The 19,087-nt window shown below is 37.6% G+C and overlaps 1 protein-coding gene across 1 annotated transcript in view; it reads left to right on the forward strand.

Annotated features, from left to right (window-relative positions):
• The window catches only part of STK32A (serine/threonine kinase 32A), a 154,599-nt gene that overhangs the window by 35,089 nt on the left and 100,423 nt on the right, over positions 1-19,087 (forward strand). The window contains exons 2-3 of the mRNA XM_010591589.3: positions 10,785-10,840; positions 12,058-12,209. Of these exons, the coding sequence (XP_010589891.1) occupies positions 10,785-10,840; positions 12,058-12,209 (208 nt within the window). The remainder of the gene's footprint in view (positions 1-10,784; positions 10,841-12,057; positions 12,210-19,087) is intronic.

A 19,087-nucleotide genomic window follows, 5' to 3' on the forward strand; every position in this document is an offset into this window, starting at 1 on the left:
CAGGGAAACTGTACAAGAACAAGATGACAAACTAGATAGACAGTTCGAAACCATATAAAACAACAATCAGAAATCCAGAAAATTAACAATAAAATATCAAGAATGGCTAACTCAATGGAAAGACACAGAAGTAGAATTGAATGGAAGAAAAAAAATCAGCAAAATAGAGGACAAATCCATTGATACTATTTTGTTTGAGGAACAATCAGAAAAAAGAAAGAGTAAAAAAGAAGAAAGCCTAAGAGTTTATGGGACACAATCAAGAGGAATAATTTACACGATAGAAATTCCAGAAGAGGAGAAAAAGTACGGAGAGAATTTTTGAAGATATACTGGCAGAAAACTTCCATAATATCATGAAAGATGAGAAGGTTTCCATTCAAGAAATTCAATGAACTCTATACAGGATAGAGCCCCCCAAAAATTCACCAAGATGTATCATAATCAAACTTTTCAAAATGAAAGACAAATTAAAAATCCCAAGAGCAGCTCAGGAAAAATGAAATATCACAAAGGGGCACCAATAAGATTAAGCACTGATTTCTCATCAGAAGCCATGCTGGCAAGAAGACAATTGGAATTACATATATAAAATCCAGAAAGAATTGCCAGTCAAGAATCATATCCAGCAGAATTCTTCCAAAAATGATGGTAAAACTAGGACAGTCCCAGACAAGTAGAAACTAAGCGAATTTGTAAAAACCAGACCAACCTTACAAGAAATTTAAAGGGAGTCCTTCAGACAGAGAACCAACAACATCAGACAACAACCTGAGATAAAGACACATGACAGCATCATCCATATACCAACCGAGACAAACACTTCACAAAAGTAAAATAAAGCTGCAAAACTAATTAACAAGGAACCAGAGATGTTAAGCAGTAAATGACAACTTCTAAACAAAAAGGGAGAATAAACGGTATAGTTACAAAACTTCCGTACAGAGAGGAAGTCAAGGCGATATCAAGATATATCGTTTTCAAATTTAGAATGATAAAGGTAAATTTCAGAGTAACTACAAAGAAAAATAATAAACATACTCATCAAAATAAAGAAAATAAGACTTACTAAACGCAAAAACAAAAAAAGGATAGGTAAAGAAAATCCACATATGAAAAGAACTCATTCCAGAAATTAAGTGAAACAAAGAAACTGTTAACACTGCACACACAAAAAAAGCATAACAAAATGGCAGCAATGAATTCATACCTATCGATAATCGCAGTAAATGTAAACGGAATAAAGAGACAGAATGTATAAAAAAAAAAGACCCATAATGTGTTACTTACAAGAGACACATCTAAGGCATAAAGACATAAATAGGTTAAAAATTAAAGGATGGAAAAGAAATAATGATGTAAACAGTATCCAAAAGATAGCAGGAGTGGCAGTAATAACCTAATAAAATCAACTTCAAGGCAGAATCCATTGTAAAAGACAAAGAAGGGCATTATATAATGATTAAAGGGTCAATTCACCAAGAAGACATAATAATAAATATATATGCACCCAGTGACAGAGCTCCAAAATTCATAAAACAAACGTTAAGAAGAGAAATAGACAGTTCTACAAATAATAGTAGAAGACTCTCACACCACTTTCGATGATGAACAGAACTACAAAGAAACTGAAGATACAGAAGATCTAAATAACACAATCAACAAACTCAACCTCACAGACGTGCATGGAACGCACCACCCAACAGCAGCATAGTACACATTCTTCTCCAATGCACATGGATCATTCTCCAGAATAGGGCATATTTTAGGCTACAAAACGAAGCCTCAATAAATTCAAAAACATTAACGATGCAAAGCATCTTCTCTGACCATAACACTGTAAAACTAGAAATCAGTAACACAAAAAAACAATTAAAAAATTAATTAAGTGGAAACTAATACCTTGCTTTAAAACTATTGAGTAACAGAAGAAATTAGAAAATTCTTAGAATCAAATGATGAAAACACAGCAAACCAAAATCTTTGGGACACAGCAAAATTAGTACTTAGAGAAAAATTCATAGCAGTAAATGCACACATCCAAAAAAAGGAAGGGTTCAAAACTGATAACCCGAAAACTTGAATAGAAAAGGGACAGCAAAAGAAGTCCACAGGCACCAGAAGGAAGCAATGAAGATCAGAGCAGAAATTAAACAGAAAACAATAGAAAAAAATCAAGGAGACTAGAAGTTGGTTCTTTGAGAGGATCAACAAAATTGACAAACGACTGGCCAAAGTGACAAGGGAAAATGAAAAGATGCAAATAACCAAAATAAGAAATTAAATGGATGACATTACAACAGAACCAACTGAGACAAAGAGGATAATAACAGAATATTATGAAAAATTGCACTCTAACAGATTAGAACACCTAGAAGAAATTCATAGATTTCTAGAAATACACTACCTACCTAAATTAACACAAATAAGGGTGGAAAAATCTGAGTAGACACATAACAGAAGAAGAAATTGAAGATGTCATTAAAAAAAAAAAAAAAAAAAACTCCCAACGAAGAAAGCCCCAGCCCAGATGGCTTCACTGGGGAATTCCACCAAACATTCAGGGAAGAGTTGACACCAATTCTACTCAAACTATTCCAGAACATGGAAAAGAAAGGAATATTCCTTGATTCATTCAATGAAGCCATCATGACCCTGATACCAAAGCCAGGAAAAGACACTACAAAAAGAGAAAATTACAGACTTAGATCCTTCATGAAAATAGATGCAAAAGTTCTCAACAGCGTTCTAGCCAACAGAATTAAACAGCATATCAAAAAAATAATACATCATGATCAAGTGGTATTCATACCAGGGATACAAGGATGACTTACCATTAGAAAACCAATCAGTGTAATTCACCACATAAATAAAACAAAGGAAAAGAATCAAATGATCATCTCAATCACTGCAGAAGAGGCATTTGATAAAGTCCAACACCTTTTCCTGATTAAAAACTCTCAGCAAAATAGGAATAGAAGGAAAATTCCTTGGCATAATTAAGTGCATATATGGAAAATCAACAGCCAACATTATTCTCAACACAGAAAGATTGAGAGTATTCCCTTGAAAATGGGAATGAGACAAGGATGCCTTTATCACCCCTCTTATTCAATATTGTACTGGAAACCCTAGCTAGAGCAATAAGGCAAGAAAGGAAAATATAGGGTATCCAAATTGGAAAGGAAAGAGTAAAGCCATCCTTAGTCACAAATGACATGATTCTATACACAGAAAATCCCAGAGACTCCACAAGAAAGCTACTGGAACTAATGGAAGTCTTCAGCAAAGTGGCAGGGTACAAAATCAACATACAAAAATCAGCTGGGCTTCTCTACACTAACAAGGAGAACTCTGAAAAGAATATCAAGAAAACAATACCATTTACAATAGCCCCCAAAAGGTTAAAATACCTAGGAATAAATCTAACCACGGGCATAAAATACTTATGCTGGGAAAACTATAAGATGATACTGCAGGAAACCAAAAGAGACCTACGTGAATGGAAAAACATTTTATGCTCATGGCTTGAAAAACTTAACATTGTGAAAATGTCAATAGTACCCAAAGTGATTTATAGATATAACACAATCCTGATTTAAATCCCAACACCATTTTTTAGTGAAATGGAAAAACAAATCTCCAACTTTATATGGAAAGTAATGAGGCTCTGAATAGCTAAAGCAATATTGAAGGACAAAGTAGGAAGCCTCATACTTCTCAATCTCAAAATTTACTGCACAGACATAGTAATAAAACAGCCTGGTACCGGTTCAATGACAGACACAAGCAGCTGATCTTTGACAAAGGGCCAAAGTCCATTCAATGGGTGAAAAAACAGTCCTGTTAATAAATGGTGCTGGCAAAATTTGATACCTGTTTTCAGAAAAATGAAACAGGATCTACACCTCACATCATGCACAAAAACTAACTCAGAATGGATCAAAGACCTAAATGTTAAAGCTAAAACTATAAAGTTCCTAGAAGATAACATAGGGACAAAACTAGGAGACCTAATTTTTGGCATAAATAGCCTATCAAACACAACTAAAAATGCTACAAAAAACAGAAGTTAGGTAACTGCGACCTTCTAAAAATTAAATACTTATGCTCATCAAAAGACTTTACCAAGAGAGTAAAAAGAGAACCTACAGACTGGGAAAAACTTTGGCAATGACATACCTGACAAGGATCTAATCTCTCAAATATATAGCAAATTTAAACAACTCAACAAAAAGACAAACAATCCAATCAAAAAATGGACAAAGGCATAAACAGACACTTCACCAAAGAGGACATTCATTCTACCAACAGATACATGAAAAGATGCTTGAGATTAGCCATTAGAAAGATACAAATCAAAAGTACAATGAGATAGCATCTCACCCTTATGAAAATGGCAACAAAACAAAAAACAGAAAGCAAATGTTGATGAGGTTGTGGGAAGACTGGAACTCTTGCATACTGCTGGTGGGAGTAAAGTGGTACAACCACCGTGGAAAAGAGTATGACACTTCTTCAAAAAGCTAGAAATAGAAATACCTTTTGATCCAGCAGTCCCACTCTTAGATGCATATCCAATAAGATATAAGAGCAGTGACACGATAGACATGTGCATATCTATGTTCATTGCAGCATTATTCACAATAGCAAAAGCGTGGAAACAACCTAATTGCCCATCAACAGATAAGTAAATGAACAAATTGTAGTACATACATATGATAGACTACTATGAACCTGGAGGACATTATGCTGAGTGAAATAAATCGATCACAAAAGGACAAATATTGTATGGTCCCACTATTATAAAAAGTCAAGAATAAATATACACACAGAAAGCGATGTTCTTTGCTGTTTACCAGGGATGGGGGAAAGGGGAAGAGAATAACTTTCTAGATAGTAGATGCTTGTTATTTTTGGTGATGAGAAAGGTATTACCAAATATGGGTGAAGTCTGCACAACTTGACCAAGGTAAATGAAAGCACTAAGAAGTACACAAGAAAAAGGGACAGTTTCAGTAAATGCTATAACATAGACAATTTTGCAACAACAAATTGGTTACATAGGTAGATTAAAAAAAAAAACCATTGCCACCAAGTCAATTCTGACTCATAGTGACCCCATAGGACAGTAGAACTGCCCCATAGAGTTTCCAAGGAACGTCTGGTAGATTCGAACTGCCAACCTCTTTGTTAGCAAACGTAGCTCTTAACCACTATGCCACCATGGTTTTCATATAGGTAGGTATGTATGCATATATGTGTATTGGAAGGTGACTACATGCACATCCATGTACAGGTGTATCTATAGGCATATGTACATATGCTTGTGTATGCTGCGTATATAGCCATATATATAAGAAAGCACGTAGAGGGCACAGTTACGGAGACTTTCTAGACATATCCAAACAACTGAACAATTGGTTTCCCAGGTTAAAAGGCTCAGGACCATAGTCTCATGGCACAACTTAGTCAATTGGCATAACATGGTTCATAGAGATAACATTCTACACCCTGGTTTGGTGAGTAGCATCTGCGGTCTTAAAAGCTTAAGAGTAGCCAACTAAGACACAGCTATTGGTAGTCTGGAGCAAAAGAGAATGAAGGAAACCAAAGACTCAAAGAAGAAACTAGTCCACAGGACTAAAGGCCCACATGAACCACTGGCTCTTCTATCCTGAGACCAGATGAACTAGAGGGTACCCAACTACCACCACCGACAATTCTGCCCAGGGACACAATAGAAGGACTAGGATAAAATGAAAGAAAAATGTAGAACAAAATTCAAATTCCTAAAAAAGACCAGACCTACTGGGCCAACAGAGACTGGAGGAACCCCCCCAAGACTATTACCCTAAGGTATCCTTTGAACTTGAAACTGAAGCTACTCCTGAAGATCACCTTTCAGCCAAATAATAGATTGGCGTATAAAATAAACAGTATAACCTGTGAATCATGTTCTCCCTTAAACAATCAAATGTATGACACCAGATGGTCAACATTTACCCAAAAGCAAAGATGAGAAGGCAAGGAGGGGAATGGAAGCTAGATCAATGGAAACAGAACAAACTGAATGAAATTAATGAGAATTTCCCACATTGGGAAAATTATAACCAATGTCATGGAACAATTCGTATAAAAGTTATTAAATGAGAACCTAATTTGCTGCATAAACTTTCCCCTAAAATACACACATAAAAAAAATTTTTTTAAAGACTGTCATTTTTCTTGGACGTGCCATTTGGAAAGTCACGTTAATTTAGGAAGTTCTGCTAGTAGAAATTTACCAGAAACCTGGTATCTAATCCTTTGTCATTTTCATTAAAGCTTCAAGCTGCTTATAAAGAGATATGATTCATGAAATGGATTAACATGACAATGAGATTTGGTGATTTCTAGATTCCTGTTTATGTATGATCACAGCATTTAGAGAAGCCACAATGAGTCACTGAGCTCACTAAAGGTAAAATCTTGTTCTCGTAAATAAATCCTTGACAGCTTTTTTTTTTTTTTAAACGCTTTCATGGTACATAATACATAGTTGAAACTCATGGGTGTAAGGAAATCATTGCCTTGATCGTTTCAGAGTAAAACTCAAGCATCAGTATGAGTAAACAGGGAATGTGCTTTCAGGGCTGAAAATTGTTCATGGAATTCACACCTTATTTAGTCATGGAATGATTTCCTTCTAAAAATCCCTGTAGGTAGGAGTTGAATTAGAAAGTAACATTGACATCAGGTTGCTTAAAAATATAGATTCCTCAATAAATACTAGAAAACGAGGAACTGACAAAGGCCTTATAGAAGTATTTCTCATTATTTTGATCACAATCTACAGTCAAAATATATTTTACATTATGACCCAAAATGTATCTATATTCATATGTAAAACTGAAATGGATGTTTCAGAAGCAATGTGATTATTACTACATTTGAGGCATTTTGATAATTTCTATTCTATCCCATTCCATTTAAGTTTTTAATGCAGCTCTTGAGGACTAAATTTGTTTCATAACCTATTAATGGGCCTTGACTCACTGTTGAAAACACTGCCTTAGAGGACTCAATTGCTCACACTGCTCATATTTATCTTTGTGCTAATAGAGATGTTTGAACTAACCATGTGTAGATCATTGTGCAAGGCTCTGTGGAGAGTTCATAGATTTATGCCTTCAGCTACCTCATGCGAGGACTTTTCTGAGGTACCAGGGAAACCAGGGTGAGCAAAATGACAGTCTCTGCACCCCTAGAGCTTGTGATCTGGTGTATGAAGTAGGCTCAGATCTCCTGGGGCATTGGAAGATACATTGTTCACTTGAATAATTTATATTAAGTAAATAAACAGATCTTTTAGGGCTTGCTGGGTAAAAGATGTTTTCTTCTTATCTAGGAGCATAGCTCCTCTTGTTACAGATGAGAAATTGGAGGCTCAGAGTTTAAGTCGTTGACTTGAAATATCATTACCCGTTACCCATTGCCATCAAGTCGATTCTGACTCATAGCGACCCTACCATTATTGTGATTTTATAAAAGGAAAGGAAGTGATGATTAAATCAGATTATTTAACTGTTTCAACCCTCAGAAATCTGGGAAAGACCTTAACAGGGCCCCTTACCCATCTCTCTGTTCTTCAGGAAATGCTAATTTAATTACTTGTGAAAAAAAATGAGACCAAGTATGTCTTTTAAAGAGATGGCTGGTACCCACTAATGTTAAGCCATCTTTTCTGAGTAAACTTTTAAAACCCTTTATTTGGAATTTTACTAAATTCTTATTTTAAAAACCAGGAAACAAAATTGAACATTGTCTCAAAAATCATCAGGGCAAGATATTAAAGATTGCTGTCTGTCAAGGGAAACCTGTAGTTCATCGTTCTCATACCAAGCATTCCATGAGCATTGGCCTAAAAGAACAAGCTACCTATATAATGCATGTGAAAGCTGGACAATGAATAAGGAAGACTGAAGAAGAGTTGACGCCTTTGAATTGTGGTGTTGGTGAAGAACATTGAATATACAAGGGCTGCCAAAAGAATGAACAGATCTGTCTTGGAAGAAGTGAAACCAAAATGTTCCTTAGAGGCAAGGATGGTGAGACTGCGTCTTACATACTTTGGATGTGTTGTCGGGAGGGATCAGTCCCTGAAGAAGGACATCATGCTTGGCAGAATACAGGGTCAGCGGAAAAGAGGAAGGCCCTCAAAGAGGTGGATCGACACAGTGGCTGCAACAATGAACTCAAGCATAACAACAACTGTAAGGATGGCGCAGGACCGGGCAGTGTTTCATTCTGTTGTGCATAGGGTTGCTATGAGTCGGAACCGACTCGACGGCACCTAACAACAACAACAACCTATATAAACTAAACATCTACTGCTTCTAACTTCTGGGTGCTGAAGTTTTAAAATGACAAATGTGGAAGATCATCTTAACTTTAAATCACTGTTTTGCATCTGTTCCCATAAGGTCCCTGGGTGGCACAAACAGTTTGTGCTCAACTACTAACCTAAAGTTGATGGTTCAAACCTTATGCCAGGCTCTGCAGGAAGAAAGGCCTGACGATCTACTTTTATAAAATTACAGCCAAGAAAACCATGGTATCACCCTGAGTTAGAATTGACTCAACAATGGGTTTTGTTTTGTTTTCATACACACACATATATATAACCCTCATATGATAGATATTTGTACTCTGGAGATTACCTGTTCTTATAAATTTATGGGGAACCCTGGTGGTATAGTGGTTAAGAGTTCAACTGCTAACGAAAACGTTGGCAGTTCGAATCCACCAAGTGCTCCCTGGAAACTCTAAGGGGCAGTTCTACTCTGTCCTGTAGGGTTGCTATGAGTCAGAATTGACTTGATGGCAACAAATTTGGTTTGTTTTTTTTAAACTTATGGGTTTAATTGCTCCCTACTTAGGAAAATTCAGATCGTTTTCATACAGAAAAGGGTCCCAGTGAGAAGATAGGTAAGGAAAATATTTTAAAAGTAGATCCTCAGACAATGTACTAAGTATATATAATGAAAGAATAATCTCTCTAACAAATTGTACTGGATGTGTGCCTCATACCACGTGGGAAAATTAACTCAAAATGGATCAAAGATCTAAATGTAAGAGCTAAAACCCTAATTCCTAGTACAAAACATAGGGGCATTGCTTTGGGACCTAATTTCTAACAATAGGTTCTTAACTATGACAATACCAAAAGCGGTAGAAACAAAAGACAGAATAGATAAATTGGACTTTATCAAAATTAAGAACTTTTGTTCAACAAAGGACTTTAACAACAGAGTGAAGAGACTTCCTACAGACTGGGAGAAAATTTGGGGAAACCATTTTACTGGAGAAGGGTTTAGCTTCTGGAATAAAGAACTCCTAAAACTTAGCAAAAAGACAACTCAATCAAAAAATAGGCAAAGGATTTGAATAGACATTTCACCAAAGAAGATACACAAATGGTTGATAAGCACATGAAAAAATTGTTCAACATTATTCGTCATTAGGGAAATGCAAATCAAAACCATAATGAGATACCACTTCACTCCCACTTGGATGGCTAAGATTAAAAAAAAAAAGGAACGAACACAACAAATGTTCAAGAAGATGTGGAGAAATTAGGACCTTATCCATTGCTGGTGGGAATGCAAAATGGTACAGCCACTGCAGGTAACAGCGTGGCGGTTCCTCTAAAGTTAAACGTAGAACTACTATACCCAGAACTACTATATGACCCAGAAATTCCACTCCTAGATATATACCCAGGAGATCTGAAAGCAGTGACGCAGACGCATGTACACCAGTGTTCACTGCAGCAGCAATTACAATAGCCAACGGGTGGAAACAATCTAAATGTTCATTAACAGATGAATGGATTAAAAAATGTAGCCTATACATACAATGGAATATTATGCCATCATGAAGAGAAATGAAATCTTGATACATGCTACAACACGGACTAACCTTGAAAACATTATGCTGAGTGAGGTAAGGCAATAACAAAAGGACAAGTATTGTGTGATTTAGCTTATAAATGAAATATCTAGAATAGGCAAACGTATAGAAACAGAAGTTTATTAGTGGTTACCAGGGTTGTGAGGGAGGAGGAAAGGGGGAGGTGTTGTTTGGGAAGCACTGAGTTTACGTTTATGGTGATGAAAAATTTGGCAACATTTATTGGTGAAGGTTATACAACATGATTAATGTAATTGGTATCACTAAATTATACATGTGAAAAATATTGAAAGGGCAAATGTCATATATTTTTATAACAGTTAAAAAAATTAAATTAAAAAAAAGATTCTCAGAGTCATGCTGAGATAGGACCAAATCTCTATATTATTGTCTGTCCTCAGAGATGCTTTTCCTGATTTACTATGTCAAATCCTGCTATATGCTCTTTAGAGTTTCACACCCTCTTGACATTCAGCAGGAGTTTTAATTTTGCATTTATTTCTGTGACTACCGAATGCATAAGAATCTGTTTTTAATGGAGCCTCACTAGACTGTATGCTCCATAAAGTTAGAGATTCTATTTTTACTAATCTCCAGCACCAACCGTTATGACTAGTACATAAAAAAAAAAAACCCACTGCCATCGAGTAGATGAATAGTACATAATAAAAAAAATAGTGTCCAATAAATCTTTATTGAATGAATGGTTGTTTTAAGGTAGTTTACAATGTCGTTTTAAACAAGATACTTCAGTTTAGCCCAATTTTATTTGTTTATGAGCTTCTAAGGAGAAATTGATAATCACTCATGTGTTCTTGTTTGTTTTGCAGTCAACTTTGACCACTTTGAAATTTTGCGAGCCATTGGGAAAGGCAGTTTTGGGAAGGTGAGAACCAAATGATTAACCACCAGCAGGATTGTGTAACTCAGGGAACAGAGGATCCAAGAACATTCAGATTATCGAGCTACTGGAACCACAAGGAGAGATAATTCAGAGAAGATGTTTTTATAATGGATTTTAATAAAATTTTCACAATTTGAGGAAAATGTGCGACAGGCAGCTACATAAGGAATATAACTGTTCAAAATTATCTCATTAAAGGCAAATCTGTTCACTCTCATTAGAGTTTAAGATTGTCCCCTCTTAAGGAAATTAACATTTCAGAATCAGTTTTCGAATTGTATCAGGTATATCTGTAATAATAGTTATCTTGTCACTGTAAAAGTTCTTTTCATGTGCAAAAGAAGCCACCTGATTTCTCTATTTCATTTTCCCCAATTATACCACGTTTTCATCTTCAAAAACCTACCATGAAAAAATATACATCTATTCAGGCTGATCCTCACTAAGAACCTTCTAGAGTCAGACTGATTATTAATTTCTCAATGGGGACGTGTTTTAAGTGTGAATAATATTTCATAATTCATGTTGAACTTGCATTTTAAAAGCATCTCCTGTCTACTCTCTCAGGTATCAAACGGGCCCCTAGAATTTCTAAAACGTGTACATCATATTTAATATGTCCCCAGTGTTTCAAGTCCTTTTTTATTATATCCCCTGTGGTTGTAAACAGAAAATCTTTGCACAATTATTGGTCAGCTTGACAGTTAAGCCATGCCCATTTCAGGCATGGAAACCCTGGTGGCATAGTGGTTAAGAGCTATGGCTGCCAACCAAAAGATCAGCAGTCTGAATCCACCAGGCACTCCTTGGAAACTGTATGGGGTAGTTCTACTCTGTCCTGTAGGGTTGCTATGAGTTGGAATCCACTGGACGGCAGTGGGTTTTTTTTATTTCAGGCACTGAAAACAGGACTATGGATGTCATTTGTTATTGGAAAATTCCTGAAGTAGAGATATTTTCTCCAAAATGCTATTTAAAAAAAAAAAACAAAACAAAACAGGGATTTAGGAACTGACCTAGTACAGGGAAAGAAAATGAAATTTTTATTCTTAAATCAGAGCTGAAGTGGCAACTTTAACTTCAGAGACTTTGCAAATGTTCAGGCACTCAAGTCGTGCTAAAGAACAAGCCTTGTTCTCTCTCTCATGTCATCTCCCGCCGTCTCCCATTCACATTCTCACTCTGGTTTTCACGATTAGGTCTGCATCGTACAGAAGAATGACACCAAGAAGATGTATGCAATGAAGTACATGAACAAACAAAAGTGTGTGGAGCGCAATGAAGTGAGAAATGTCTTCAAGGAACTCCAGATCATGCAGGGTCTGGAGCATCCTTTCCTGGTTAATTTGTGGTAAGTGGTTTTACTGGATGGAGACATTCCTACCCTCACCCTTGCCCTCACTCCCAAGTACTGTTACTTAAACGGACCCTGATTTCCTAAATGGATCCTGATTTCCTAAATGGACCCTGATTTCCTAAATGGATCCTGATTTCCTAAATGGATCCTGATTTCCTAAATGGGTCCTGATTTCTAGGTGTTCCTTTGCAAAAATCTTCATTAGGACCTTCCTCTATGGCTCTTATTGTTCTGTTACTTTGCCTTTATAATGAAGCAAAATTTGTTTTATTATCACCAATAAATACTACTTTGTTCAGTTGTCACAGTGACTTTTGCCCTTGAGCCAAATATTATGGTTAAAGCACTGTAATTAGGTTCACAAGGACTGAATTTGAATGTCTTTTCATTCATTAGATATCTTTCCCCATTAACAGCAGGGTTTTTGAGTACAATATATGGCTTTTTTGGCTGAAAGGAGGTTGATCTCTAGAATTTGTATAAATTCTTTGCAGCATATTTCTTAAATAGCCACATATACTCCTGGGAGTTGAAAAAGGGTTTAAAAAAGAAAAACTGTGTGCCATCAAGTACATTCCAAGTAATAGTGACACTGTAAGACAGAGTAGAACTGCCCCATAGGGTTTTCAAGGCTGTAATCATTATGGCCACCACCTATCTCTCAGTTTGTCATAGCGTGGTGACTGGCAAGTTGCTATGATACTGGAAGCTATGCCACTGGTATTTCAAATACCAGCAGGGACACCCATGGTGGACAGGTTTTAGTGGGGCTTTCAGCCTATGACTAGGAAGAAAGGCCTGGCAATCTACATCCAAAAATTAACCAATGGAAACCTTCTGGATTACAACAGAACATGTCAGATTCACCTGTTTTAGACACATGATCAGGAGGTTATCAATCACGTTGGGTGAAGTAGAGGGCCAGTGAGGATGAGGGGGACCCTCAGTGAGATGTATTGGCGCAAGTGCCACAACAATAGACTCAAAGGTACCAGTATTTGTGAGGATGATGGACTAGGACAATGTTTTGTTCTTTTGTACGTAAGGTTGCCATGAGTCAGAGTCAACTCCAAGACAGCTATCTATTTAACTTTTGCAGAAGCAAACTGCCACATCTTTCTCCCAAAGAGTAGCTGGTGGTTTTGAACTGCCGACCTTTGGTTAGCAGCCAAGTACTTAACCACGGTGCTATCAGGGCTCCTGAAAAAGGGGTAGGTGCTACCTTTCTCACCTAATAGATGTGCACACAACTGAAACTAGCTTATGTCAATGGCTAGACATTAGGCAACTGTGATACTCTCTGAAAGCTATTACCATAATGCAAGGCTTAGAAAATGGCTAAGAAACTTGCAGTATCTTTTACCTCCTGGGCTTTTCTTGTGTGTGGAGGTTTTTAATGTGTCTCTTCCATTTTGCTCTACACTTTAAAGCATCCATTATGCTAAGAGCCAGTTCTTAAAGCTAATGCAGTATGACCGTTATTTAAATATGCATATCAAGCAGTTCTTACTAGCAAAGAGGGGAAAAAAAAAAGGAAGGCTTTATTCAGAGAATGCTCATAGAAAAATGATAGAGATTTCACTGTGTGTTTAGGGACATCCCTCTGGAGAAACCAGTACATAAAACTCTTCTCCATCTATCTTTAATTAACACAGCTCACTTAATATACAATTTGCTCAAAGCCTCTACACCACAGTTGAAAAGAAGATGGTTCTGTGTGACTTGGAAAATAGTCCATTATAGTTTATGCACTATTTCAACATAGTAGAGTCTAATTTTGGCTCAGGCTCAGTGGATTTGATCAGTATTTTAGAGAGGCCTATTCAAAATGCTGTCACTTAAGGAGTTAAAATGGATGCAGCTCACTCTTTGCCATCCTTAGCAATCATGAAATTGCTTTTTCTGCTCTCTCTCCACTTTGGGAATGACAAGGTGCTGTCGCTTCACAGCCTCCCCTTGTTCAAAGTCACATTTTCCTTCTTTACAAGTTCAACCAACTAATTTTCTCCTTTGAAAACCAGGAACCCTTCAAAAGGACATACTTTGCATTTTTTGCCCTTTCATGCCTGTCTCTCATCACTAAGTGGATAAAGTTGATTTCATTCTAGTCTTATTTTTTAAAAAAAAAAAAAAAAAACATGGGTGCTATTGAGGCTTTAAGCTGGCCAAAGTTTAGTCTTTGCTATTTGCTGACTTGGTGTCATTCCAGACAACATTCTGTTCACCATGCACACCAGCCTGGGGGTAATAGGATGTATATCTTATTCTTCACTTCTAACACTGAATCTCACATCTGAACATTGGATACCATTAGCATTGGTGGAAGAAAGGGACAAGACACCCCCCTGCCCCCCGCCATGATTTTAGCATCATATTCAGTATTGGAAGTTGGGAGGGAGCATTGCCAGAAGTGAAGCTGAAAACCCTTTTGTCTTTCAAACCTTGAAACAGAAATCTTCAGAAAACACCTTCCTTCTAATAAATGCTCTCTGCCTTAGTTACTATAGCATAGTGAATGTATGTGAATATTTCCCTAACTATTAAGCACCTTGCAGTGCTTCTGGCAATGTGATTGTGAGTAATTTACACTGCGTCATTCTAAGACACAGATCAGGTTCCGGTACCTAGCTTACGGTGTTGTTTTTATAAATGGAAATGAGATAGAGTGCTGTGCCCAGTACCCAGCACATGGTGTCTGACAGATGTTAGTTCTTTTCCTTTCTTGCTCCATTAAGGTGCAGCATTCTGCAATGCCCATCCCTGATGAGCCCACGCTGACATCCAAAAGACACAGTTGAATGGTACTTGACCCCAAGACATCCTAGGGAAGGTCTGTGTGATTGTGTGTGTGTGTGTGTGTGAAGAGAGATACAAGGGAGGTCTTTAATTCTCTGTAAGAGCATATTTGTTTTGCTTTCGTTTTTCCATCCTCATTCTGCAAATCGAGCAAAACAAAACAGACAAGATTCTGAATATATTATGTCCAAGATCTTTGTGTCCTGGGTTTAACGATTAGATTTATCGTTATATCCCTAAAGCCTCAGGAGCTGATTTTCTTGACAAGCATTATGTGATTAATAACAGCCATACCTTCTTTTAAGTCCTGTCCCCTTTGCATACTCTACTGATATGCTATGGGGCTTCTTCATATTGCTTCAGTTACCTTCTCATCCATACTCAAAACGCCCCCACCCTCTGCCACTGTGATTGTTCAACAAATTCTGGCTGTCGGGCTGAGGGAAAAGCACACACTTTTTCTTTTATAAGCAGGTTTTACACAAAAATTATATAGTTTTTTTGTGTGTATGTCTATAGGTGTATATATTATATATATATTTGAATATTTTTCTGCTTGTTGCAGTCAATTTGAAAAACAAGAAAAGCGTGTAGAAAGAATGAAAATTCTCCAATAATCCCACCACCTTGAAACAACCATTCCTGACATGTAGGTGGGTGGTTTCCGGGAAAACGTCTGCATTGGGTTTTCAGCCTTTGATCACGTATTGGCCCCATTCATTCTTTCGTTCATGCATGTATTTATTTATTGAGCATCAGAGAGAACTCAGCTTAAGGTTGCCAGATAAAATACAGGACAAATGTTTGTATTTCAGCTAAACAACACAGGTTTTAGTGTATGTCCCAAATATTGCATAGGACGTATTTTTTTACTTAAAATTATTCATTATTTATTCATATTTCCAATTAAACTGACAAATATCTTGTATTTTTAGTTTGCTAAATCTGGCAAGCCTAGTTACAACCCTCATTATAACAGGGAGCGGGGTGACGTAATGGTGGCGAGCAGGAGCTAGCAGAGACCCTGATCTGACTTTACTATCAAGTGTGAGAGATGACAATCAATTGGCACATGAATATATAAACTGTGAGAAGTGCTTGAAAGGACTAAACACTAAAAGGTGTGTGTGTTTCTCCAGGGGCTTCAGGGGGAGAAGTTAACTAGTCTGAGGGCAGCACTGTTATAGAAGAACATTCTAAATTTAAATCCAACCTGACCAGCCTACACCAACCTGACCCCACTCAGGAACACAGTCTTCAGATGTAGGCCAGGTTATAAAGCGAAGGCTGCCAGACAGGGCTGGCATCCAGGAAAAGTAAATACAATCTTCCTGTGAGTCCCTCCCTGAGGACTGTTAACAAAGCCCTAGCAACCTGGAGCCTGAAAGCAAATGGGCCCCAGTCATTCCCAGCACAGCCAGGTCCCCAGGTGGTTTTTGTTAATTGAGATTAAGCTTGCAGCTGCAGACACCTCCTGGGGCTCCTCTCTCTCCTCATTGGTGCTCTTTGTCCCTGTGAATAGAAAGAGTCCACCCAGGGCTTCAGGAAATTAGTAGACAATTGTCTGTTTTAGGTGGGAAGGACCACCTGTACTAAGAGTGTAAAAAGAAGGGCTGGTCAGACAGTTGAATATAACCAAGTCAGTGGGTCCCACGGAAGCAACTCCATCCTCTGTGCCCCTGAGTAAGTAGTGTTTTTCAAGGAATCATAGCATGAGCTTCAGGGCCACAGCATCAAGGACAACAGCTGCCTTATTAATCGAGTTCTAGTACTTTGGGTTTTACGAATATTATCCCATTTATTCATCCTTACAACCTTGGTTGATAGGGATTATTATTCTCATTTTACTGCTGTAGAAACTGGGGCACAAAGAGCTTAAGTAATTTCTCCAGAGTCACATACTTTTTTTTCACATACTTGCAGAACAAGGACTCAGGAATCCTGTCATCAAATCCCCTGCTCTTTCTGCTACACTATACCTTCCCCTACTGACATCTTGTGAGGCTCCCTTACAGAATATGTAAGAGAAACGTTTTTATTGTCTTTTGCACCTCACAAGAATACAGACTTCACAAGGGCAGGGATGTTTGTTTTGTTCACTGCCTTGTTCCCCAGCATTTACCAAAGTGCCCAGCATATAATAAGTTCTCAATAAATATCTTTTGAATGAATAAATTAATGAATGAAGTGAGTTAGTGCTAGGACCAGGCCTCTGGCCAGTTGTTCCTTTCCCCATCATACCACTGTCGCCTCTTGCATACTCACGAACACACTGTCATGTAATTATGCCCACTCCAGCTTTTCAGCAGGCCATGGAAGCAGATGGACCTGAGTTTGAATCCCTGCTCCACCACTTGGTAACTATGTGAATCGAGCAAGTACATATTTTGCTCAGTTTTCTTATTTGTAAATTGAGGATAATAGCAATATCCGTCTCAGAAGGCACTGCTTTGAGTGATAAGATGTATATAAAGCACCTCACACATAGGTACTTAATAAGTGATGATTTTAACAAACAGAAAAGTGAGAACCATCCCAGAAATGGAATGTCGTCTCTATCCCATGGCCAGAGAATTGCATTGGACAAGTACACCTGAGCTCGCACTGGCCTGGGCATTAGAAAGTCTTTTTGTTCTAAATTTAATTTTTAAGTTAAAAAAATTATATTGTTTTTGCCTGAATATAATACATACTCTTTATATAAAATATGGAAACACAAAAAACTCTGATAGAAGTAATAAAGACCCAAATTTCATCACCCAGAAATAACCGTTGAGTTCCTTTCCTACTGCTGCTATAACAAATGGCCACAAACTGAGTGGCTTAAAACAAAACATTTATCATCTTACAGTTCTGGAGGTCAGAAGTCCATGATGGGTCTCATGGGGCTAAAATCAAGCTGTCAGCAGGGCTGTGTTCCTTCTGGAGGCTCTAGAGGAGAATTTGTTTCCTTACCTTTTCCAGCTTCCAGAGGCTGTCTGCATTCCTTGGCTGGTGGCACTGTTCTTCTCTTCAAAGCCAGCAGCACAGTATCTTCAAATCTTTCTCCAACTCTGAACTTCTGCCTCCTTCTTCCATCTTTTAAAGATTCTTGTGATTACATTGGATCCACCTGGGTAATTCAAGCTACTCTCCCCATCTTAAGAGCCTTACTTTAATCATACCTGCCAGCCCCTTTTGAAATGTAACACAACATATTCATGGGTCCTGGCAAGTAGGGCATGGACATCTTTGGAGGGCCATTGCTGTGCCTGCCACGACCACTATCAGCATTTTCGTGTGGTTCCTTTCCATCCTTTTTCTTTGTTTTTCAACGTACTTGACTTTTCGCTTTTTTTTTTTTTATGCCGTTCACAACTTACTTATTTCAAAGAACATTTTATTGTAATGGCTTCTTACATTTATTAAACCTTTTTTATTATATATTTTTTTTCAGCTGTGTAAAATGCCTGTACCTCTTAGGCATAAACTCTCTTCATTTCTTTGCAGTACATATGAAAGCTTATTGTTAGGATCATTAGCATTTGTGACTCTGGGATGGCAAACAGAGATTTGGTGAGGGCTCAGTTCCTTCAGTCATACTAATTAGAACTAGTAGGGGTATGAAAGATCATCTCAGGAGGTGCACCTTCCCTAAACACAAGAACACATCTACACACAGGCTAAAAAAATGCCATTGAGTCCTGCTCGTGGCAACCCCATGTGTTGCAAAGTAGAACTGTGCTCTATAGGTTTTGTGGCTGTTACCTTCTGGAAGCAGATCACTAGGCCTTTTTTCTGAGGCACCTCTGGCTGGTTTGAACCACCACACTCTCGGTTAGTAGCTAAGCACTTAACTGTTTCCACTACCCAGTGACTCCTACGAGCATACTGCAAAATCCTTAAAAGAAGTAGCTTCCCAATCCTCAAGACCCATATACCAAAAAACCAAAGTCATTACTGTTGAGTCCATTCCAACTCATAGTGACCCTATAGGACAGAGTAGAACTGCCCCATAGAGTTTCCAAGGAGTGCCCGATGGATTTGAACTGCCATCCTTTTGGTTAGCAGCCATAGGACTTAACCGCTATACCACC

Source organism: Loxodonta africana, chromosome 2 (genome assembly GCF_030014295.1).
Source record: "Loxodonta africana isolate mLoxAfr1 chromosome 2, mLoxAfr1.hap2, whole genome shotgun sequence".
NCBI lineage: Eukaryota > Metazoa > Chordata > Mammalia > Proboscidea > Elephantidae > Loxodonta > Loxodonta africana.